Source organism: Staurois parvus, unplaced genomic scaffold, assembly GCF_062004578.1.
Source record: "Staurois parvus isolate SC_StPar_1 unplaced genomic scaffold, SC_StPar_1.0 ptg000244l, whole genome shotgun sequence".
In the NCBI taxonomy this organism is placed as follows: Eukaryota; Metazoa; Chordata; class Amphibia; order Anura; family Ranidae; genus Staurois; species Staurois parvus.
This window is the reverse complement of record NW_028318040.1, coordinates 9,141,525-9,168,129: the sequence shown is the minus strand read 5'-3', so window position 1 is coordinate 9,168,129 and position 26,605 is coordinate 9,141,525. Positions and strand designations below refer to the sequence as shown.

General features: G+C 43.1%; 1 protein-coding gene and 1 long non-coding RNA gene across 3 annotated transcripts in view; one reads left to right on the top strand and one right to left on the bottom strand.

Moving 5' to 3' along the window:
* On the bottom strand, positions 1-24,778 carry CUNH4orf54 (chromosome unknown C4orf54 homolog). Its single transcript, XM_089680552.1, has 2 exons — positions 20,364-24,778; positions 1-4,926 (listed from the first exon to the last, which is right to left on the bottom strand). The coding sequence occupies exon 1, from the start codon at positions 24,713-24,715 to the stop codon at positions 20,372-20,374; it is 4,344 nt and encodes a 1,447-aa protein (XP_089536678.1). The 5' UTR covers positions 24,716-24,778; the 3' UTR covers positions 1-4,926; positions 20,364-20,371.
* LOC149459863 (uncharacterized) overlaps positions 23,631-26,605 on the top strand; it is a 66,268-nt gene continuing 63,293 nt past the window's right edge. For both annotated transcript variants that reach the window (XR_016313189.1, XR_016313188.1), the window contains exon 1: positions 23,631-23,773. This is a non-coding gene — a long non-coding RNA (uncharacterized LOC149459863). The remainder of the gene's footprint in view (positions 23,774-26,605) is intronic.

Here is a 26,605-nt window from a genome sequence, read left to right as displayed (position 1 = left end):
TGTCATTAGGATTTTCACGTCCTTCTCTACATTTATTTTACATTTTTCAGAACAGAAATATAAGGACTTCTCTAAACACAAGTGATCACCAGCTGTTAAGCTGAGAGGAAATTTCAGATATATACAAATGTAAGATACTTGGCAGCAAAAATAACTTTTATAATAAAAATATCTATAGAAAAGGAAATTAGCCCATTTTAAATCTACTCTGTTGATACTCATCCACAAATGACTTCGGCTGCTGGTCAGTTTCCAAAAACACAGCAAGTGGATATCAAATGACCAAGATAAAAATGTGTTTATGAAACACTGTAGAAGCCCATCTTCATCATATGAATCATCCTATGACTACGTTTACTGTACTGTTTATGAGTCCAATGTTGGGCTTGAGTGCTGAACAGATGGATCTTTTAATCTTTTATGTAATATAAGAAAATGTAGGCAGCTATCCAACAGGTTAGTTGACTGGCTGCTGTTTGCTCAGCACATGGTAACTAAAGTTGAACTATGGGGAAAAAAAAATGTCTATATATATGTACGTGACAGACCCAACCGGGACAGGGGCTTTTGGACAGGACTATGGGCTAGCCTTCTACCCACTGATTATGGAGAAGACCAGGTATTTTGTATGCTTCTCCCAGTCAGAGCATGGAGGACAGGCAGGTCCTGAAACCTTTTGACTGGCCGGCAGTATCTACTAGGATTATGCTGCCAGGAAGTCCCCAGAACAGTGGTGCGTCTGCAAGAACATTGTGTCGGCCAGATTGAGCAGACGCACCTTCACCAACCAGGGATATGGAAATCTTTAGGGGCTTATTTCTTATCTTGCCTCAGCTGGTCCTCGAGAGCTGCATAATGCAACATTTGCCCATTTTGCTCCAGCTACTACTGACTTTATATTATTAAATTTTATATTATTTCCTCGAAGATGTGTCACTTGGTATCCTATATCCGAGTTGGATCTGTTGTGGGACATTTAGAAACGAGTGTTGTAATTCCAATGGCGGAACTGTTTCTGGGTATTCTGGTGGGCATGCCCTGGCTAATCAAGACTTACTGTGGACATCTTTTCCAGCACATAGACAAGGAAGGCAGGGTGGGGCATTCCTGTGACTGCTACCCATACTGGTAAGACTTGTCTAGGCACCTTGCTGTCAATTAGATTATTGTTTAAAGGTTGAATTATCATGTTTTTGCTGGTTGTACGTCTTATCTTATTTATGCTAATAGAGCCAAGAGAAGAATATCCTCCTGGGGGTAAAAAGTATGTGTCTGGGTTTTAATAAAGAGTTATTCCTTTGGTTTTACATCACTGTCTTGTCTGCATATGATGTTTGGGGTAACGGAGTGGCATTAGCTATCGGTCTACTGGAAGAGTTTGTAAGGTAGAAGGCACCGTTTGGGGGAGGCACCAAGTTGGGGTGCCAGGAAAATTGTCACTATATATTTATATCTGTATAATGGGGGAGATTTATTAAAAATCGAGCATGCAAAATCTAGCACAGCTCTGCCTAGAAACCGATCAGCTTCCAGGTTTTATTGTCAAAGCTTAACTGGACAAGCTGAAGTTAGTTACTATGCACAGCTGCACATGCTTCTATGTGCTCCAGTTCAGTAAATCTCCCCATAATGTAGTCTTTCAGTCTGTCAGTAGCATTAACACAGACATTTTTTGGATTTTCTGAATCCTCCCCATAACATAGATTTATTACCTGCTGATCCTGCAGCACTTTCTCTGTGAAACTTTGAGAAAGCACTGTGCTTAGCAGAAAACATGTCAGCACTTTCTTTGGGATGCTTTAAGAAAGCACTGTGCCTAGCGTGAAACATGTTCAAATACAACTTGTCCCTGGTGGCTATTTTAATAAAGGAAGAATACTGTTTTGCATCTCGGTGTGTCCCATTCCGGTTCCTGATACAATTGATTGCTTTGGTGGAGACAAGCTGAACCACACCTAAGATGTGATTGTGGAATGGGGAGACTGATATGTCTGGATGGGCATATGAAGCATTTGACATTGGCAAGGAAAATATGTTAGACTCAGAAAAACACAACCTACTGTGTTGATTCTATTGACAGATTACATCATATATGTACATTTTGATTTTAACTAAAGCAGACCCTTCTAAGCATGTTAGGGTTTTTTAGATGTCCTTGAAGTATACCTGGAAGCTTAAAGGTTCCTTAGAATACCAGGAGGTAGATAACTCCTCATACTCAAATAGCATGGTCGGTCCCTGCATGTTCATTAACATGACTTGAAACATGAAAGTGGCTTACGTGAAGTGAGGTACTTACTTTCCTCTTCCCAATAAGAAGAAGGAAGGACCTGCCCCAAACACATCAACACACAGCAAGGCAAAGTGTTCTATAAACAGTGCTTCCTATGACCTAAGGTTGCTCTGTATTGCCAAGTAATCCGCTAAATGGTCCATCAAGCATCAAATTGGACCTTTTGCTGCTACCCTAAAGCTGATTACACATGCGTCAAGTTTGCATTCCCTTTCCTTTAGATTCAATTGGATTTGATGTTTGTATTTGATGGTATTATAAAAGATCATAATGATTGTTTTCAACAAATGAGAGTAATGAGACCTAACGTGTATTTGCACTCTGTTATTCTGGTATCTTTTTTGTTTAAATACTTTTTCATAAACAAGGAGTAATTAATAAAAAAGCTCTAACATGGTACATAGATCATGCATTATGAAGAAAGGAACTCATACAGGGACAGATACCTTAACATAAATAAAGGTCTAGTTTTGTAAACTCTGAATACACAAGTGGTATGGATGGAGACAGTTTTGATCCTGTTTTCAAAGATTGGATAGTTATGGGTTACAACAGATGTCAATGTTTACTGACACAGCCCTCTACATATATCCACTGTAAAAAATGGGGACCCATAAAGACAGAGGTAAAAATAATGCTAGTTCTAATCTCCCTCCCAGCTGACACATTGGTATTACAAGAGCATAGGCAGGGGCAGACTGACCATTTGGAAACTCGGGCACTGCCCGAGGGCCCGGGGTCAGTAGGGGGCCCCATGAGATGCCCCTGGTACCTTTTTCATAGGCTTTTTTGAGCTTGGGCAAGGACACGGGCCCCATGATTCCCTATTGCCCGGAGGCCCCATGAGTTGTCAGTCCGCCCCTGAGCATAGGTATAAGTATTTTCTATGCTATCCTACTACTTCTATCCCTCTACATTGTTTAATTGATTTATAAATGCAGAACTGGAACATTAGGAACCAGCAAGAAGTAACACCATGTTTACATACCATTAATGGACTGACTGATTATTTTATTAAATCACTTTCTAGGTTTCAGTGACAAGAGATCAATTTTTATAGCATATTGGATATGATATTAATCAGTTTAATTTTTGCCATGATAGACGTGACACATTTTAAAGGTTTAGGTATGTTTCTTTTTTTTTTTGCAGTTACAATATGAGTATGTATATATCTAGCTGATGCCTGCTACAGTGATTTACAGATTCCACAGGGATCGGGCTGGTATGGGACATGCACACATGCATTGGCCCAAGTTGGACTAAGGTAACTAAGCAAAAAAAGAAGCCATAATAAACTTCAGCTTTAAACAATTAAAATTCTGTTACTGTCTGCCAATTTGTTTGGAGGGTGATATTCCAACAAAATTCAGACAGCAATGTATAATAATGTAGCAGTATAATAGATTAACTTGAAAAACTTTACTTCGGCCTTAAAGCAGAACTCCAGGCAAAAAAATGTTTTGCCCATGCAGTGGGGCAGTGCCCCAATGGTTAACTGCTCATTTTATTCTAGGGGAGAGGACAACGGAGATATATTTACCTGACCCACCGTTCCTCTCTTCGACTCCTGTGCACCCACAATCCAGCAGGCTTGCAAATGGACTGTTCTTGACGTCAGCACACTCCACAGACTGGAATAGTCCACCGCTGGACCATGGGGGAGTGCAGTTTTCCGGAAGATAGGTGGGTCAAGTGAGTATGAGCTTTGTACTCAGCCCTAGAAAAAACGAGCAGTTAATCCATGTAGTGGGAGCACAGTCCCACTGCATGGTGAAATAAAATATTAGCAGTTTTGCTTTAACTACTTTTTTCATTCTGTCACCTACTATTAGGGAATTATCTGTAAGATAGATCAGGGCACTTACAGGAACAGATGATATATTTATAAGTGATGAGATGGTGACCTTCATTTGGCTCTCTAACAGAACTACTGTGCAGAAAAGTTACATAAGGCACCGTTAATGTGAACTAGACCTTGCTTATATCAAACTGACTCACCAATGATCAAATCTATTGAAGTTGATTTTAACTGTGCTTAGCGACTTAATGAGCATCCCTTAAATCCCAGATGATGTGTCAATACATAGACAACACATGACACTGTACTGATTGTCCTTATTTGAGAGAACACATTAGCTGGAAGGTATTGGACTGCATCAATAAACAATGAAAAAAAATCTGTCATCCTTTCATACAAAAGGAGACACTAAGGAGCCCAAACACACTAAAAAAATACTCAGTACTATACAAAGTGTTTCTAAAAAAGAACAAAGCAACCAAATAAATCAGCTTGCTCATCTTTCAAACAATGCATTCAAAGACAGATACAGCAAAAGTCTCAGAACCTGAATTGCTAAATATACTTGTGTCTTTCACTGTAAATGTTATTTTTTTGGCTGGCTAAATCAGCTATGTTCTAAAAAAAAAAACAAACTCACACAGTCCACAAGCTGTGATTTTAGTCTTCTTCATTTTGGCACACTCCGTTGTTCAGTTTCCCCCCACCATTGGTTGGCAGAACAGGGACAAAGATTTTCAGCAGGCCTTCTTCATTCCCATCAAACTTTGTGCAAGTTCCACCGTCTCTAACGCCACATGGAACTTGGTCCAAAACAGCAAAGATGTATTCACTGTGAGAAAAATATGTAGACGTTGTTTAACACTTTAACAAAACATGGTAAAATTTAGAATCATTTTTCTGTGACCCAGACACTGGGAAGTCAGTAGATATACAGTCATGGCTGAAAATATTGGTACCCCTGCAATTCTGTCAGATAATGCACCAAATTGTTGCAATTACAAATGTTTAGGCATTCTCATGTTTATTTCCTTTGTTTGTATTGGTATGACACAAAAAAGTGGAGAAACAAACACCTTTGGGATGAATTGGATGGTCAAATATAATACAGTCCTCATTTAACATCAGTACCCAACCTCACAAATACTGAATGGGCACAAATTCCCACAGACCATTTTAAAATCTAGTAGAATGTCTTGCAAGAAGAGCAGAGACTCTTAAATACACAAAAGGGGGGCTAACTCAATGGCTTTGGAATGTGCTGTCCAACAAGGTAAAATGTGATGGTCAGGTATCTATAAACCTTTTAGCCATATAGTGTACATGGGATCCCAATTTACTTCTGTTCTTAGAATCCAAAAATATGTACCTATGTTCCTAATACTGTAAATCTCTGCTGAAGATCCACAACGTGAAGGCTGCAGTTATACTAGGAGAAAGTCACCTTGTATGCGTACTGCAGAGGATGAGAAGGTTAATGGCTATGCTTGATTCCAGTGTGTGACAAACATGTTTGTGTGTGACAGTGACATGTGTGTAAATCGCAGGTGATGACATAAAATACCCACTCTCTACTTACTATGGACAGCATTCCTATTCATTAACAGGTCCCTGTCAAAACTAGTGCTGAGTCTCTTCAAATGTTTCAGCATGGCATTGTCTATCATTAATTATACATGCAGAAGGTCATTTGCTTCCCCTGGGTACCAGAGCAGTTATGGAAACCAATTAGCCTTCACATGTACTATTTTTAAAGAGCTGACATGTATAACTTTTTGTAAGATTTCCACTAATCTTCACTAACTCATCAAAGCACTTTAGGATCAATGATTTCAGTACATATGGGTTGTGATGCACCAGCATTTTTCTGATTGACTACATGGACAACAGGAAAGTTTACAATGCTAAAATAATTACATAGTTGTGCGTTTGGTATAAATTAACCACTTCAGATCCTGGAAAGTTTTACCTCCTTCATGACCAGGCCATTTTTTGCAATTCAGCACTGCAATATTTAACTGGTAATTGTGCAGTCATGAAACACTGTAACCAAACGAAATGTATATCATTTTGTTTCACATAAATAGAGCTTTCCTTTTTTGGTATGTGATTACCACTGGGTTTTTATTTTTCATTTTATGAAAAAAATCTGGAAAGAAAACCCCCGTATTTTTTACTTTCTGCTGTAAAACATCCAATAACAAAAATGAAATTTCGTCATATGTTTAGTGCCAAAATGTATTCTGCTACCTGTCTTTGATTAAACAAAAATTCCAATAAGTGTATATGGATTGGTTTGCGTGAAAGTTATAGCATCTATAAACTATGGTATATATACTGGATTTTTTTTTCTTTTTTACACTACTAATGGCTGTGAACAGTGACTTATAGTGGGACTGTGATAGAGTGGTGAGCAATCTGACACTAACTTACATTGGGTGGGAACTGACTAACTGAGAGTGGTATGACTAATACAGTGATCAGTGATAATACTATATACTGTCACTGTACTAATGACACTGGTTGGGAAGGGGTTAACATCTGGGGGTAATCAAGGTGTGCCTAACAAATGTTAATGTGTGTATTATGTGCTGATTTTTACTAAAAGCAGGGAGAAGCAGGGAGAAGAAACAAAGAGATCATTCTCTCTGTACAACACACGGCTCTGGTTTGTGAGTGGACACAACTGATCAGCAGGTCTAGGTCATAGATCATTGGCCAGACCTGCTGCATGCACATTCTGTACCCGGAAAAGGCCAGCGACGTATAGGCACGTTGCTGTGCCCTTACAGGACGCACATCCATAGTGCATTGTCGGCGGGTGGTTCTTAAGTGGTTAATCACTGAAGGAATTCCAATAAAATGCAAAGGTATTTTACTTCTATCTTCTATCAAGATCATATAGTAACTTAGAGCAAAGCGAAGATTTAAAGTGACACTAAATTATATTGGGCCCCATTCACAAAGCAGTGTTTTCCTCATTCAAATTTGCACTAAAATACCTCATAGCTTTTTTCAAAAAGTTTTTTGCAATTCACAAAAAAGGCTTCTAAAATAGGGCATGCGGTATTTCATCTAATTATGCGGTATTTATCTCATGAAACCAGATGGTATTTTATCTCTTGCGGTATCCCGTAGCATGGATACAGTGGAGAAGAATTACAATACTTGAATAACATTTTTTAAAACTTGAATTTAGTGTCACTTTAACCACTTGCCTACTGGGCACTTTTACCCCGTTTCAGCTTTCAGTGCTGTCGCACTTTGAATGACAATTGCACAGTCATGCAACACTGTACCCATATTAAATCATTTTTTCACACAAATAGAGCTTTCTTTTGGTGGTATTTAATCGCCAATGGGTATTTTATTTTTTGCACTATAAACAAAAAAAGAGCAAAAATATTGGAAAAAACAGGTTTTTCTGTTTCTATTTGAAAATTTTGCAAACAGGTAATTTTTCTTCTTCACTGATGTGTGTTGATGAGGCTGAACTGATAGGCAGCACTGATAGGCACTGATGAGGTGGCACGGATAGGCAACACTGATGGGCACTGATGAGGTGGCACTGGTGGGCATTGATGAGGAGGCACTAATGATGCTGCACTGATATGTAGCAATGATGGCACTGATGGGCACTGATGGGCGACACTGATGGACAGCACGGACTGGCGGCACTGACAGCACTGCTGGGCACTGATGGGCGCAACTGCTGGGCAGCACTGATGGGTGGCACTGATGGGCACTACTGGGTGGCACTGCTGGGCACTGATAATCAGGGCACTGATCATCAGTGCCCTGATGATCAGTGCATATGTCCCCTGTGTCATTTGCCAGTTATCGGCAGTACTTTCCTCACGCTGTGGGAGCGTGAGAAAAGTGCACCCGATAACCGGCAACTGTATTTACATTGTGGTCTGCTGTGTCATTGGACACAACTGGTCACGTGGTAAAAGGCTGCTGTGATTGGCCTTTTACCTCATCAGGTGATCAGCTGTGTCCGTAGGACACAGCAATCACGGAGAGTGCTGGGTGCACGCCACTGGGGGCTCACGGGAGGGCACGTTCTCTGAGGATGTCATATGACGCCCTCTCAGAACTGGACAACCACACTGTATCTGTCATTCGACTATAGCACATAGCGCAGTTGGCAAGTGGTTGAAGCAATCAGATCTCAGTTGACTGATGAAATGGACTCCTGATAGAAACAACTATTTTGTATCCAGGCCACATACAGTACTCATTCCTGAATTTCATATTTTTCTACAGTAGTCATAGCATACAAAACCTTTTTTTATTATGAAAATAAGAACCATTTATCTTATTACTGCCCTCTTACTCTTTTACAAAACAGCACACGGTTGTAACTTTAACAGTACATTGTTTTTTTTTTCATTCCAGTGATGGAATTATTAGTCTAACATTGGGGACATTTACAGCATTTTTCCATCCACTGTGCCATGTGTTTTCTGCACGGTGATCACAAGCTGGCTGAGGCTGTGCTATCCTGGTCCTTCCAATGGGAATGCATGTTGTACACATAGTTACACTCTCTTAAATGCCACATCGGCAGAGTTACATAGACTTACATATGCAATCCCACAGAACATAACAGATCATGGCATGTGCTCCATTCAGTTGTGCCCAGCATGTGGTGACTGTATGGCAAGCATGTGGCACAGTAACCAATGAAAAAGTGCCGTGTGTACAAACCTGAATTAGAGACAAGTTAAAACATAAATATGTTCATGGAGAGTTACTAATCTATTAGCATATCCTACAATAGCTGTTTAAAAATACGGCATTCAATAGGCGATATCTGCATCAATATTTTTTACACACATTGAACGCTGAAATATTGATAAGGCAGTTAGTGTGTAAATGTTAACTGCCCTTTTCAAATTTTGGTGGCTTGATGATAATGCACTACACTGTGACCAATAACCAGATGTTAACACATGATTACTTTATACATTCATTAATGGAGAAGTATTTGCAAAGCCCTTTTGGCCATACTTCTGTGGGTCACAGGAGTGTACCTCTGTGCTAAAGCCTGCTGTCGGCTGACGTATTAGAGCCAATCCAAGCCCTGCAGGGATCCCAACATTAATGTCATGCCGCTGAGAGCCTGAACCAGCCGCTCCCACCCCCTCTGTAGCCCAGTGCTCCAGTGAGCACTGGAGGGGCGGTTCAGGGTGGACCCAAGAACTGAGCAATCAGCAGTCTTTGATCTCTCAGTTCTCAAGTGTAGAGCCAGCAGGGAACAGCTGCAGCATTGGATCGATGCTGCAGCCATCTAGGTGAGTATGTATGTTTATTTTTTATAATTCCTGGCACTAAAGAATTTGCAGAACAGTGCTGAATGCATGTTTACTCTTTAAAATGGAACTCCAGATAAACACCTGACACATCGGACATAAAGTACATATATCCTTGTAAATGAACTTGCACTGATGAGGACTAAGAAGCCTGAAACAGCTGTATACAAGTTGGTAATACTAGCTCTATACAACTATGGCTATATCTGTACTATACAACAGGGGTTCTGGATGCAATGATGGCGAAAGAGGACAAAAATAAATAATTTGCATGACTTCACCCACTTACCCATAAGCAGACACTGTGCTTCTTGTTTCTGAACACAGGAGGTTGGCCGCTTGACATGGGCACCATTCACAATCCCACCTCTCCAACTCGTCCAATCAGAGAAAGCTCTGCATTCATTCAGAAAATGCAAAGCATTCTCTGAATGGCATCCATGCTGCGTGGCCGACCTCCTATGTTCAGAATGCAGCAGGCCAGAGTGACCTGGAAGCAAGTGGAGATCACTGGAGTAGCAGTGTCTAATTCAGTGGTTTCTGAGCTGATTCACACATGTGCGGTGCAGATTGAAGCTCAGGTTTCACAGCTAATTGATACAGTAGTTGTTTAGTGGTTCATGTCAGGTGTACATCAGGTTCAGATTAGCTCAGGATTTTATCGTGTTCACACATATGCGGTTTAGAAACGGTTCCCATATAAGTCAATAGCCTGTAATCTGCACCTGAACTTGAAGGCACTGCTCAGAAATTGTACATGACTCTTTTTCAAACCACACTGAATCTACACTGAATCTGCACCATCAGTGCACCAGACATACGTGAACAGGCACCATAAGAAGCAATGTTTTTTCACGTCATGTGGATTGGATGTGGTTCAAACAGCATCCAATCTGCATATGTGTGATCCAGCACTGCAGCTTCCAGGGACATCGACCAGGCATGGTATATACATTGTTACACTGGTCCAAGCTGGACCAATGCAACTATGTATAAAATATCCATACCTGGAATTTATCTTTAATTGCTAAAGGGAGTATGAAACATATAAAAGGAAACGTGTTCCTGATGGCTTCCTGGCTGACTTTAATTAAAGTTGAACTCTGGGCAAAAACAATATTGAGGCATTAGCTAGGTACTCAAAACATTCTTCTAATGATATGTGTTCCACTGCTGGCTGCTGCTTTGTTCCTGAAAACTGTTAACTTCATCCTCACAGTGATGTAAGCATTGAATATTTGCGGTTAAAACTGACAGTCAGGGTCGGAGAACAGCTATCACAACTAGTCACTTGCTCTGCAGCTCTTCCATTCATTAAATGCCTTGTATTCTTTTCAAGAATTGCAAGGCGTTCTGTGATTGGACAAGAAGAGATTGAGATGTTCGTGCATCCTTTGTCCAATCACAAAATGCCTTACATTGTTTGAAAAGAATACAACATACTTTTGTGGCTGCCCAACGCCAGGTGACGTATTACATAACTGGTGGACATTTCCCATGCTTATGCTGTTTTGGACCAAGGTCTTAAAGCTCATACATTCTTTGTTCGACCGTCCTTACCCCAGAGATCCTTGGCATGTCTTATTACATCTTAAACCCCCTGATTTAACTAAAACCCAATTCAAATTGGCAACCTACATTTTGTTAGCGGCAAAACAGACTATTGCCAAAATCTGGAAGTAACAATTTGTTTCCTTTGAGGAAGTTTGTCAGTAGGTCAACGGTTTGTTTATCAATGAGAAACTAACCAATTGGACACACAAAATAAAATCTCCTGGATATGGCCCCTGTAGATACAATATGCCCATCCATCACTGTCTATGGAGAGCTAAGGCTCATTATAGTGGTCCAGTTTTGGGGTGCTGGTTTTGGGCATCCCCGACGCTCTCACCTCTCTTTCTTATTTCCTTGTTGCAGATCCTGTTGTTTATTCAGACTTGATGTCCTGATCTGCTAATTGTTTTACGGCCTGTTATAAATTTACCTGGCTCATTGTTACCTACTCTAAATTTCAGGCTACAAGTTTTGTTTATTATTATGCTATGTACAGTGATGTATATAGGTTTTGTGCTGCCCCAGGCAACACAAATATCGGCTCCCCCCACGGTGAGACCCTGACACTGACAAACACCCCCCCTCCCCCACGATAAGACCCTGACATTGACCAACAGCACTCCCCCACACCCGAGAGAGCATTCCACTACCACCACCCCATACACACCGGCAGGGGCGACCTGACAACTCTTGGGGCCCCCGGGCAATAGGGGATTATGGGGCCCCTGTGTCCTCACCCACACTCAAACCACACCCAAAACAGCCTCTGAAAGGTACCAGGGGAATCTCATGGGGCCCCCCACTGACCCTGGGCCCTCGGGCAGTGCCTGAGTGCTCGAATGGTCAGTCCGCCTCTGCACACTGGCATCCCCCCCGGCGAGAGAGAAGACACTCACCTTCACAGCTCCGGACATCCCGGGAAAAAGAGTCTGGCTCTGTATACACCATTAGGCAGCCTGCAGCCTCTCTCAGATCCTACCTGGTCCCCATGCTGCGTGTGTCCTTTCTTCCATCCCTTCTTTCGGGGGGCAGCGATGCCCCCCTGAAAATATGCTTCCCTAGGCAAATGCCTTGTTTGCCTTGTGGTAAGTAAACCCCTTGCTATGTACCCTGTTTTACATTCTCGGCAGCTACGTTCTAGCTGTCGAACATCTTCTTGGCGACTTACGCTATGCTTTGTACCTTAAATTTTTGAAAGTGAAAAGAACGCAAACATTTTGAACGGATGGGGCTACAAAGTGAGCAATTTGCTGTGCTCCAGGCCTGACTCTCAATTTCAGCACCTATATCACTGCCAGAGTGGGACTCCAATATTGTTATTGCCCAGAGTTCCACTTTAAGGGATTGATTAACTAAAGGCAAAGAGACTGCTCACTTATTTTATTACAGGTACTTATATAGTGCTGTCAATTTACGCAGCGCTTTACATATATTTTGTACATTCACATCAGTCCATAATCCTCAAGGAGCTTACAACATAAGGTCCCTAACTCACATTCTCACATACACATACTAGGGCCAGTTTAGACAGGATCCAATTATTCTACCAGCATGTCTTTAGAGTGTGGGAGCATACCCATGTCAGCACAGGGAGAACATATAAACTCCAGGCGGGTGGTACAATGGTTGGGATTTGAACCAACAACCCTAATACTGCTAGATGGAATTTCTAACTATTCAGCCACTGTGCTGCCCACGTTTCCAGGAAATTAGACCCATTACTTACTGAATGAGGTGAAGCTCTGCTGACTCCCATCATCCAATCATGCGCAAGCAAAAATGCTTTTTTCCTTTGCTTTGGAATTGTTTTCAAAGTGAAATTTCACTACATTCACTAAGCTCTGAGGCAAAATCCCTTACAAATTGAAAATTCCTTTGCAAAGTGGACAGCCTTTAGTAACCCATATATACACTGCTCAAAAAATTAAAGGAACACTTTTTAATCAGAGTATAGCATCAAGTCAATTAAACTCCTGGGATATTGATCTGGTCAGTTAACCTCCCTGGCGGTATGATTATTTCAGATTTTTGGTGCTGAAAGCGGTACCATTATTTTGCATGGAAACATGTTGTTTTTTTATTGTAGGCCTGTAATTTTTAGGAATAACTCACTGAAATCTGTCCGAACAAGAGTCTAGTAAACATTCCGGATATGATAAAAACTTGAAACACGAAATCATAAATTATAATTTAATAAATAATCATAAAAAATAATAATATAATAATAAATTTAATTCAATAATATAATCAAACCAAAAACACTGAAATTTGAAATATAGCACCAAGTTCGCACATCGCTGAGCAAAGTCGCAGAATCGTTTTCAGTGTCGAATTTCACCACAAATCATTATCACTCAATTCTGCAAGTGGTTCTGATTTACTATCGCTGTTCTCTAGCTGGTCTAAAACTGATTTTGACCTAAAGGGACGCTTTTTGGACGCCATGGACTTTTCTAAGTTTCCAGGCAGAAAGAACAGTCAAAATGCAGGCAGGGCACAGGACAAAGCAGTAGGGACAAAATGTATGTGAAATGCTTTGAAACAGCAATGTTTTGCTATTTAATAATCGTTTTCAAAAAAATGTAATTTTTTAAAACTTTCAAATTTGCCGCCGTTTCCGGCGCCCGTAAGTCCCGACATCCCAGGTACAGGAACACGGAAGCCGGATGCCGGCATCGGCCGGAGGAGATGGCTGGGGGGGCTGCAGGGGACACATCGCGGGAGTGAAGGACAAGGTAAGTGCTGCAGGGACTCCCTGAGCAACGCCGCATGGTAAGCCCGAGAGTAGCTCGGGGATACCACTTGTGGTACTGAAATTTTACCCCGAGCTACACTCGGGAATACCGCCAGGGAGGTTAAGTAGCAGAATGGGATTGTTAATCAGTTTCAGCTGCTTTGGTGTTAATGAAATTAACAACAGGTGCACTAGATGGGCAACAATGAGACGACTCCCAAAACGAAAAGGTTTTACAGCTGGAGGTCACTGACATTTTTTTTCCCTCCTCATCTTTTCTGACTGTTTTTCACTAGTTTTGCATTTGGCTAGGGTCAGTGTCACTACTGGTAGCATGAGATGATACCTGGACCCTACAGAGGTTGCACAAGCAGTCCAACTCCTCCAGGATGGCACATCAACACATGCCATTGCCAGGTTTGCTGTGTCTCCCAGCACAGTCTCAAGAGCATGGAGGAGATTCCAGGAGACAGGCAGCTACTCTAGAAGAGCTGGACAGGGCCGTAGAAGGTCCTTAACCCATCAACAGGACCAGTATCTGCTCCTTTTTGCAAGGAGGAACAGGATGAGCACTGCCAGAGCCCTACATAATGTACTCCAGCAGGCCACTGGTGTGAATATCTCTGAAAAAAACAATCAGAAACAGACTTCATGAGGGTGGCCTGAGGGCCCAATGTCCTCTAGTGGGCCCTGTGCTGACTGCCCTGCACCCTCAATTGGCATTTGATACTGAACACCAGAATTGGCAGGTCCTCCACTGGCGCCCTGTGCTTTTCAGAGATGAGAACAGGTTCACCCTGAGCACATGTGACAGACATGAAAGGGTCTGGAGAAGCCATGGAGAACGTTTTTCTGCCTGTAACATTGTTCAGCATGACTGTTTTGGTGGTGGGTCAGTGATGGTCTGGGGCGGCATATCCATGGAGGGACATACAGACCTCTATAGGCTAGACAATGGCACCCTTCTGCCATTAGGTATCGGGATGAAATCCTTGGACCCATTGTCAGACCCTACACTGGTGCAGTGGGTCCCGGGCTCCTCCTGGTGCACGACAATGCCCAGCCTCATGTGACAAGAGTATGCAGGCAGTTCCTGGAAGATGAAGGAACTGATACCATTGAATGGCCCCCATACTCGCCTCACCTAAATCCAATAGAACACCTCTGGGATATCATGTTTCAGTCCATCAGATGCCGCCAGGTTGCACCTTAGACTGTCCTGCTGCATAATTTTTTCACTTTGATATTTGGGGTGTCTTTGAATTCAGTCCTCTGTAGGTTGATAATTTTCGTTTCCATCAAATGATGGGGCAGCCTTACATTCCTAACACATTACCCAGTCCATATCAGTATAGATATCCAGCATGATAGTTTTCCCCATTGAGATCTGATGTGTTTTCAAAGTGTTCCTTTCATTTTTATTTGAGCAGTGTATGTTGACCCAAGTATGGCCAGCTTTAGTCTCATATAACAGCCTAGTTTTTGCTACAATCCAGTCTCCCCTTTGTGATACTATCTGGTGAAACAGGGAACTGAAATTCTAAGAGGAAATAGGAATACCACATACCTGGCTGCACAATTGGCAAAGGTGTATATTTGAAAAAAAATTAACTAACCAGAATTACAAATCATTTTCACATATATGTATTTTATCTGTGCATGTACATGCCCACTGCATTATTAAGAAACAATATTGCACTTCTGGAGACCCCCAAAATACATCACCTGGGATATGGGAGAGCAGGCATGCCCTTCTCCCTTCCACCAATGCAGCACTCAGCGCCTGAGCATTTTGTTGTGAGGTCTGATTGCTCTCACATGGGCACAGAGCTATGTGCATGAGCCTATGCAATTAACAACTTTCAGAAACTCTGGATTTTTTAAGCATCTCTGAGTGCTCTAGTGTTGCTTAGAATATGTTTACTTTAATGTTTCAAATACACTGTTATACTATGATGCCTATTTAATTATAAGTGTTTATTGTTTTCATTGCAAAGCCATCAGCAGTGGAAAAATTATTTCGTGACCTTCTATTCAGCTCTTCAGACAATCAAAAAATGTCATCAGTATGTCTTAGTGACAACTACTCCTAGAAAAGAAATATATATACACTGATCGGCAATATTGTATAATTACATTTATGAAGGTTTAGTAATACCTAGTAACAAAATCCAAGGAAGAGATGGACTGAATGCAGTATTGTCCCATAGCAATTCAGAACACAAAATATAGAGGTTGAGTTTGGAGGGTTTCATCAGCTTTTTACAGTTTTTATCTGTTTCTGGCATCCAATCTAAATTGTAACAGAAATCATTCAAAACCACTGCTATGCCAGCCAAAAACACAAGTTCAATTGACCTTCATGCCAATTTTAAAAATTTGGTCACAAAAAAAAAAGCAAAAACAACAATTGCAGTTGTGGGTAGCCAGTCACTATGCTCGAAAGCTAACGTAAAGATTCAAATTTGATAAGTGTATGGCCAGCACAATTAGGAACAAATTAAATAATGATGCATTTTTAATATTGGGAATACAAGTATTGGTTATTTTTACATCAGACATCACGAGTAATACCTTGGTTTACAAATTTAATTCGTTCTGCAGGACTTTTCGTATAGCGAAAAAATTTGTAAACCGAAACGCCATTTCCCATAGAAATGCATTGAAAACCAATTAATCCGTTCTGGAGATCAGAAAAAAGTAAACGCTACTAAAATACCGCATGAGTTATTTTATCAAGTCATGCGGTATTTTAGTAGTGACAACCATGTGTTAATGTTTCAGCTGTCAGCGGGGTTCCCCACTGACAGCTGAAGGTAAAATAATTGCCAGCAATTAAAATAATAATTAAAAAATGGTGTGGGGTCCCCTCCCATCCATACCAAGCCCTGCAGGTCTGGTATGGATTTTGAGGGGAACTCCCACGCCAAAATTAAAAAAAAAATGGTGTGGAGGTCCTCCACAAAATCCATACCAGACTTTTATCCGAGCATGCAGCCCAACAGGTCAGGTAAGGGGGGGGAACCATGCCAGGCCACATGCCCTCAACATGGGGGGGTTGTTTTGGGGCAGGGGGGTTCCCCCCCCCCAAAGTACCTTGTCCCACCCTGGCTGGTGGTTGTGGGGGTCTATGGGCAGAGGGCTTATCGGAATCTGGAAGCCCCCTTTAACAAGACGGCCCCCAGATCCCGCCCCCTCCCCATGTGAATGAGTATGCCGTACATGGTCCCAATACTTATTCACTAAAAACAAAAAGTGTAGTGTGAAAAAAGACAGGACATGGTCTTTGAAAAGTCCTTTATTAAAAGAAAACAAAATGAAAAGAATGTCCCCTGCAGTAGATCCAACGTCAATCACGATGCCTGCCATCACCGCCGCTGCTGCCGCCGCCGTCGACCCGATTAGAGATTTTAAAACCAAGGCTCCGCTTCCAGCCTTCTGCCTGCTCCGTTGGTTTAACAGTTCTTAAATAGGTAAGGGGTGGGACCACCGGGGGACATCATGCATGTGACCCCACCCAATGTGACATCAATGATGTCACATGGGGCGGGTTCACTCTATTTAAGAACTGTCAAACCACTGGAGTAGGCAGGTGGCGGGGGCTATTGTCGAAAGCGAAGTCTTTTTTAAAAAAAATATTTTCTTAGGTCAGCGGCAACAGCGGCAGTGACGGTGGACATCGTGATTCACATTGGAAATGATGGTGGAAACCTCCTGCACTTTAACCTAAAACTACATCTAGTCTAAACAAATATACGGAAGCTGCTAGCATCCAATCATATACCCAAATTATTAAAGATATTAAATTAAGGAAGTGATGCAGCTCTACTCTGATAATGATATTGATACTATATAAATATATACATACAAATGAAAAAATTTATAAAGGTGACACAATGTGCAACAAAGACACAAACAGTGACCTAATCCTCCAGGGATCTATAGTTAGTGAACTGATCTTCAATGGATCCAAAGTGTACACAGTGAATGTTAAACCACTCAAAAGATGGTAATCTCAGATTTAACCAATACTAATCGTATGGTATAATTGTGCATACATAGGATCCAAAGTGATGGTGTAAAACAAATCAAACAAACAAATATGTAAACTTAGCCCAAATCGGACTAAATAGTGATACGTCCAAGATTAAAACTCAAGGAAACGCATGAAAAGTGCAAAAAGTGCATAAACATGTAAAAATAAAAATAAAATATCCAAATCCCAAAAAGATATAAAGTGTTTTCATACACAATCAATGTATACGCATTGATTGTGTTTGGTTTGCGTATACATTGATTGTGTATGAAAACATTCACTGTGTATACTTTGGATCCATTGAGGATCAGTTCACTAATTATAGATCCCTGGAGGATCAGGGCACTGTTTGTGTGTTTGTTGCACATTGTGTCACCTTTATACATTTTTTCAATTATATGTATATATTTATATAGTATCAATATCATTATCAGAGTAGCGCTGCATCACTTTCTTATTTTAATGTGATTCACGTTGGATCTACTGCGGGGGACATTCTTTTAGTAATTTCTTTTAATATAGGACTTGCCAAAGACCATGTCCTGTCTTTTTTCACACCACACTTTTTGTTTTTTGTGAATGAGTAGGGGTACCATGTACCCCATACTCAATCACATGGGGGGACCTGGATCTGGGGGCCCTTGTTAAACTTGTTAAAGGGGGCTTCCAGATTCCGATAAGCCCCCTGCCCGCAGACCCCACAACCACCAGCCAGGGTAGTGGGGAAGAGGCCCTTGTCCCCATCAACATGGGGACAAGGTGCTTTGGGGGGGAGCCCGTCCCAAGGCACCCCCCCATGTTGAGGGCATGTAGCTTGGTATGGTCTAGGAGGGGTGACACTTGCGCTTGCTCGCCACCCCCCCCCCCTTTCCTGACTTTCCAGGGTGCATGCTCGAATAAGGGTTTGGTATGGATTTTGGGGGGGACCCCCACGTCATTTTTTTTCTTAATTTTGGCATGGGAGTTCCCCTCAAAATCCATGCCAGACCTGAAGGGCTTGGTATGGATGGGAGGGGTTACCCCACGCTGTTTTTTTATTTAGTGTGGTGCCATTTTTTAAATGTAATTACCACTTATTTTTTTCTTCACTATAGCTCAGAAATTCAGCTGTCACTTTCCCCCCAGCTAAAAGAAAGAACATTTCTTTTAGTTTATTTCCTGGAGTTAAGAGAAACAATGTTTACTTTTAGTTTCTTAAAAGAAACAAAGTTTCCGTTAACTCCAGGGAAAGTGACAGCTAATTCTGTGAGCTATAGTTAAGAAAAAAAAAGCTGGCAATTGCATTTAAAAATCAGCACTGACATACACTTTGTATTGCAAAAAGAAATTTGTAAAAAATTAGTAAACCGAGGCAATATTTTTAATGAATTTTGATTCATAAACCGAAAATTACATTAATCGGGTGTTTGTAAACCGAAGTCTTACTGTACCTTATAAATAGGATGCAATAGAGTTAGTATCAAGTCACTAAAATGATTTTCAGTAATCTACCTTTAGATTATTATACTAAAGTAACAATATAGTATATCGATAGATATAGATAGATAGACAGACAGACAGACAGACAGACTGACTGACTGAGTGACTGACTGACTAAGGTAGATAGATTATCTATCTTAGTCTAAGATAGATAGACTAAGATAAATAGATAGATAAATGTTAGACTAAGATAGATAAATAGATCGATAGACAGACAGACTACGATAGATAGATAGATAGATAGATAGATAGATAGATAGATAGATAGATAGATAGATAGACTAAGATAGATAGATAAACAGATAGATTAAGATTTAAGATATACATACTAAGATAGATAGATATGTTAAGATAGATAGATAGATAGATAGATAGATAGATAGATAGATAGATAGATAGATAGATAGATAGATAGTTTATTTATCTATCTTAGTCTAAGATAGGTAGACTAAGATAGATAGATAGACTAAGATAGATAGAAAGATAGACTAAGGTAGATAGACTAAGATAAATTGATAGATAAATGATAGACTAAGATAGATAGATAGATAGATAGATAGATAGATAGATAGATAGATAGATAGATAGATATACCAAAACAGATAGATAGATAGATAGATAGATAGATAGATAGATAGATAGATAGATAGATAGTTGATTTATCTATCTTAGTCTAAGATAGGTAGACTAAGATATATAGATAGACAAAGATAGACTAAGGTAGATAGACTAAGATAAATAGATAGATAAATGATAGACTAAGATAGATAGATAGATATATAGATAGATAGATAGATAGATAGATAGATAGATAGATAGATAGATAGATAGATAGATAGATAGATAGATAGATAGACTAAGATAGATAGATAGATAGATAGATAGATAGATAGATAGATAGATAGACTAAGATAGATAGATAGATAGATAGATAGACTAAGATAGATAGATAGATAGATAGATAGATAGATAGTCTATACAGACGTGGTATCTATCATAACACTTCTTGTGGCAGAAATGGCATTTTAGACTTTCTCCTCCATGTCAGCTGCAGCTTACCACCTCCCCCCCATCCCCCCATCCCCCCCCCCCCCACCCCCGCACACACACACAAACACACACTCCCCTTTACATTGTACAATATTTACCTGAATATTCATCTGTGTTCCACAACAAAACGCATGGTTGTGCCATCAAAGGATGGTGGAGCCACAATTCTGGGTCCAGGCTGGGACAGGATGCTGATGACCTGCTTTCCATCTGGGCAGCCTAGGGATCCTCTCCGGATATTAGCGGTTTGTCCAGTGGGTGCATTGGATGACCCAGTGGCTAAGTAGTAGGGGGTCTCAGACAGTCCCATCTCCCCTTGCTGAGAACCCTCTACCCCTGGCATCTCAAAGGGTTGCTCACTTCCTGGATTAGAGAGTGGGGTTTGCAGGGTGCTAGCAGGAAGAACAGTTGGTGGAGTGGGCAAAAATCCTGGATAAAACATATAAGCAGGTCCATAGGCACCAGGACTAAGGGCTAACTGTGGCATGTGAAGGGGCACAGGTGTGACAGGGGGAGGGGGCACAGGGACATCCACATACTGTCCAGTCTCTGGGTCAAACAATCTCCTTTTCATTGGCTGTACAGGAGTGTCCACTAGGTAATACTGGCCTGTGGCTAAGTCCACTAGCATTTTGCGCTGTGTCTGTGGATACATCTCAACAGGAGTGACTGAAGGCAATGGGGGAGAATAATAAATGGGTCCCTGTGGGCTGGGCATGGCCATTGCTATTGGTGGCAGAGGATGGTGGTAAATAGTAGCTGGAGGGACAGAGTCTGGAGTTTGGGGCTCAGAGCCTACTGAGGGTGCCCTGGTGGGCTGCACACCCTCCTTTGCCTTGCTGCGCCAGTCCATGGGTGCTTTGATGGGGCTCTTGGGACTGGTCACCTGGGTTTTTGTGCTGAAGGGTGGGAGGGTGGCCAGGACAGCAGAGTCTCGCACAGTTGCTGCAGCTTCCCGAATAATACTAGAGGGTTCCCGGGTGTTTGCAGTGATTACATTGTAATCTTTGGTGGTACCGGGGGTGAATGTGGCTTCACTATTACCGGATGGCGGATCCCGGGAACTTGTTCCTGCTGGTGGCTTCCCTTCCCCTGCCGACTTTACCGGAATAGTAAGGTAGTTCTCAAAGTCAGCGCTAGCTTTCCGCACTAGAGAGGGGGGCTGAGTAGGGCTAGGCTCCACCTTCTTGGGCTCCTCGGAGGCCAGCTGAGGGATCTTTAAAGAAGTCGGCGGCTGAGGTCGAGTATTTTTCTTATTCATCGCCGCTTCTTGGTTCTTTTCCTTGTTTTTAACTGGGGCAGCGCTCACCTTGAACACATTGACATTGTTGGTCCCTCCGCTCGCCTTTTCGGGCTGATCTTGTTTCTTGGCTTCTCCAAATTTGGACACCTGGAAGGTCCGCGGGGGCGCTTTGTTTTCCACCTTCACTGGGCTCTTCTCTAGGCTGGGGTGGGAATTGCGGCGTGCCAGGGGCTCAGGGGCTTTGATGAATGGAGGAGCAACTACTTTGCGTGGCCCTTCCACATGTGTGACCCTAGCCTTGGTGTCATCAGGAGCTGTTGTCACCTTGCTGCCACCAGATCCCTCCTCGCAGGCGATAAGAGAGAGGACGTGGCTACCTGTGAGGGGCTGTGGACCATCTTTGCGCTTCCACTCCTTTTTATCAAATACATAGAGCTGCTCCATTGTCTTCACCGCAGCAGTCAGTTTCTCCAAGGCTGCTCGGGACTGTGGGGACTGTGGCTCTACCTTCACCTCAGGCTGTTGTTGCTGTTGCTGTTGCTGCTGCTTCTTCTCTTGCTTCCACTTGGAAGCTTTAGACACAATCTTCACTACGGGCATCCTGGGGCCAGTTTTATTGGGCGCTATGGTGGCTACAGGCAGCCTTCCTGACGCCCTGTGAACCAGGAGAGTTTCTGTAGGTGACAGTTCCCCATCTGCATCTGCCTGGGCACTGTTGTCTTCTTCTTTATTCTTCACCGCCTGACAGGTGATCATAATGGGAGACAGAGAAGAAGATATCTTAGATGCACTTGTCATCTTGGTCTTCTGATCGCTGGTGCTCTGATCAGACATCACGCTTCCCCTGTCACTATTATCCCCGGTGTCATGGCTGTAAGAGCTTTTCAGAAGTTTCCTAACGTCCCTCACCTGGTGAATAGCCCCCTGCGCTTTGGGTTTGCTCTCCCTGACGTCTCTGACCAAGAACTGCGGCATCTTCTCCAGAACTTCAGCCCTGGAGGGGACCTGGCTCCTCAGATCTTCTGCTGCCCTGGAAAGGGTAGCAGCGCTAGATGCCAGGTTTGGGGTCAATAGTTTGGCAATGTTGAAAGGGCTGTCTTTATTCTCTGAGGATAATCCTAGGTTTAGCTTAATCTCTTGAGGCTTGGGGGTGATCATGGGGGTCATTCCGCTGGCTGTAGCCTCCAGGATGTGAAGTTTCTCGCTTTTAAATTCATTTTCATTGCGACTGAAACAGGTCTGGTGGGCATAGGTGGACACGGAATATTTGGTGGCTTGCTTCTCAGCTTGCTTCTCCTTAGGGATGTGTTGGATGCCAGGAACATACAAGCGAGACATCTTGGTGGACTGAACGGTGGATATCTCCCCGAATTCAGCTCTCCAGTCCCTCTCTAGTGGGATCTTGATCCTTCTCGCCTTGGCCACCTTCTCCTCGATTTTCTTTTCCATCTTTTCGATCTCCTTCTCCTTCCAGGATCTGAAGGCGCTGTTCTGACTGCGGAGGAACATGCCTTTCATGGTGTCTGCAGAGTTCTTGGACAAGGATTCCTCTCTGGGAGCCTCAGAAGGAGACGTGTGCTTGTTGGCATGACCATCCGCAGGAGCAAAGTCCTTGGTTGACAAGTCCCCGATGTCCTCGCTGCTGACCAGGGTGAAGTCGGAGCCTGCCTCGGAGAACTTGGAGTTCTGTCTCTGGATTGCCTTTTCTTTGGAGCCCTCTGCCTCCTTGACTAAGGCATGTTTCTGGGACGTGTCTGAAAGTTCCCCTCTTTCCATCTTAAACTCTTGCTCCAGCTGCATTTTCTTGGAGATGATATTTTTAATAAGGCTGGAGGCATATTTGGATTTGTTGGAGCCGTCCATGGCTTCAGCCGTACTGCTAGTGTGTTTGGGAAGGTCCTGCGCAGCCGCTTCTCTTGGCAGTGCCTCTGTAACCCCATCCGTGCAAACTGAGCCTGCGGCAAGTTCTTGAGGCTTGCTGGCTTTCACCTTGCTGCTGAAGTTTAGGGTCTCCGTCAACGTGACCACCCTGGAGCCAGCCTGGATGCGCTTGGAGGAGCACACTGGATTGGTCCCTTTATCCGCCACTTCGCTCACCACCAGCTCAAAGGCTTTGGTTTGGGACTTGTTGGCTTGGAGGAACACCTGCTCCTGGGAGGCATCCTTGCCTATCTTCTTCAGACCAAAGTTAGAAGTGGTGGAGGAGTGCTGGTGGAGGGTCTTCTCTGCCTTCTGGGACAGGAAGGAGCTCCCTTTCCAGTCCAGGTAAGTGGACCAGCTGTTGATGCCTATGTTCTGGTCGGACAGAGAAGTGGTGGACTCGCTGGAGCTGAAGTTGATGGCCTCGAAGTAGGGGTAGGCGAGGCTGCGGAAGGCTCTGGAGGTTAGGTTGCGCACCTCCTTGTCGGCATCGTCTAGCTCGCTGACCGCGCTGGAAGCTCCGCTGGAGATGTCCGCGTGGACCCCGCTCCGCGCCTGCAGGCGTGCGGGGATGGCGACCAGCCTGTGCGCATCGGACAGCGGCGGGTAGGGCAGGCAGTGGTGCTGCTGATGCTGTTTGAAGGCTGACTTGGTGTCGGTGGCTCTGGACACACAGTAGCTCATGTCTGTCTCATGCTTGGCATCAGCAGGGGCGCTGTTTTGCTTGTGCTGGACGTTGCTAGGCTCATTTATAGCCTTGGATGCGGTTTTGATTGATAGGAGGATCCCGGAGGCTGTGGACTCGTCTGCCCTGGCTAGCCTGTCTTTGCTGGCCGTGCCGCAGCTGACCGGGGACGTATCGCTTTCCGAATAACTGCTGACCAGCTCGGTGCTGCCCAGGCTGTCAGTGGGGTTGGGATCACTGGCGGTGCTCAAGTAGTAACTGCAGTCCTCGTCGGTCGGGGTCCCTCCTTGACTGTCAAACGAGGCGTACTCCAAAAAGGTGCAGGGGGCGCTGTCCAGGGGCTCGCTCCAAGTGGAGGGGGCCAGGCCAAAGTCAGGGTAATCCGGCTCCTGGTCAGCCTCGCACAGCTGGATCTCGTGGGTGGTGATGTAGTGCGCCTCGTCGTTGGCACAGCCCTGTGGGGGCACGGGGAGAGGGGACGGGGGGTCGCTGGCACTGGCGTGGGAGGAGGGGTACGACTCCGTGCCCTCTGATCTGTCCCCTTTAATTGGGACCTGGCCAGGCGCTTTAGGACTTAGCCGATCCCCATTCTTGTCGTCCATGGCCAGGGTCAGGGCGGCCACGGTGATCACTCTGCTGTCCGGACACGCGGGGATCTCCACGTACTTGGCCTCGCGATCCCAGCTGTCCCTGCGCTGCTCGATCACCGCCTGTTGCATAGCTGCTGTCAGGCGCCGAGCTGTCAGTCTGAACCCCCCACAAATGAAGGCAGTGCCGATGGGAAATTCTTCTTTTCCTGAATGGGATCCGCACGTCACTGGGAGAGCGTTTTAAGTGACATTGAAGAGGGGGGTGGATGGGGGGGCTGACACGTGCTTCTATTTCCTTCTTCCTTTGTAGTGTCACAGCATTGTCCCGTACACAGCCTCATCCACAGGCACCATCCCCAGTGACTTTCTTCCCATCCGCCATCTAGACATGTTCTGCCTCTCCTGGGGGTGAGCACAGCTTGTGGGACATGTGATGATAAGATCAGGATATCAACTTTCCTCCAAAATAAAGCCCAGTAGCGAACCTTCAAATTCACCTTCAATTCCTTCCTCGCTGGACAGACCTTTTCTGGATGTCCCAAAACCCAGTATTTTATGGAAAACATCTTCAAGGAGGGACTAGGTGTCAATGAGCTGATTATCATCTGTAACAATGAGTTAACCCCCTCTAAAAAGTCTTTCTCAGCCAGGCTTCCTCCAGAGGTGGCTTGCGGAGAATCCAGTGGCACCTAGACTTTATTATGATTATTTTTATTAATCTTATAATTCCCATAATTATCCATGAAGATAGTTTAGTCATACAGAGCAGAGATGTTACATACACTCTAGTTTAGTCTTTCTGAATCAGGGTTCCTCCAGAGGTTTCTAGAGGTTCTTTCTCAGCCAGGGTTCCTCCAGAGGTTGCTAGAGGTTTTTTCCCAGCCAGGGTTCCTCCAGAGGTTGCTTGAGGAGAAACCAGTGGCACCTAGACTTTATTATGATTATTTTTATTAATCTTATTATTCCCATAATTATCCATGAAGATAGTTTTGTCATACAGAGCAGAGATGTTACATACACTCTAATGTAGTCTTTGTGAACCAGGGTTCCTCCAGAGGTTTCTAGAGGTTCTTTCTCAGCCAGGGTTCCTCCAGAGGTTGCTAGAGGTTTTTTCCCAGCCAGGGTTCCTCCAGAGGTTGCTTGAGGAGAAACCAGTGGCACCTAGACTTTATTATGATTATTTTTATTAATCTTATTATTCCCATAATTATCCATGAAGATAGTTTTGTCATACAGAGCAGAGATGTTACATACACTCTAGTTTAGTCTTTCTGAATCAGGGTTCCTCCAGAGGTTTCTAGGGGTTCTTTGAAGGGAAAGCAGTGGTACCTAGGCTTTAATATGATTATTAATAATCTTATTATTCCTTTCATTTCATAATTATCCATGAAGAGAATTGTATTATACAGTGCAGAGATGTTAAATATATTCTAGTTCAGTCTTTCTGAACCAGAGTTCCTTCAGAGGTTTCTAGAGGTTCTTTCTCAGCCAGGGTTCCTCCAGAGGTTGCTTGAGGAGATAATAGTGGCACTTAGGCTTTATTATGATTATTTTTATTAATCTTATTATTCCCATAATTATCCATGAAGATAATTTTGTCATACAAAGCAGAGATGCTAAATACACTGTAATTCAGTCTTTCTGAACCAGGGTTCCTTCAGAGGTTGCTAGAGGTTATTTGAGGGGAAAGCAGTGGTACCTAGGATTTAATATGATTATTAATAATCTTATTTTTCATTTCATTTCACAATTATCCATGAAGAGAATTTTGTCATATCCAGCAGAGATGTTAAATATACTCTAGTTTAGTCTTTCTGAACCAGGGTTCCTCCATAGGTTTCTAGAGGTTCTTTCTCAGCCAGGGTTTCTCCAGAGGTTGCTTGAGAAACCAGTGGCACCTAG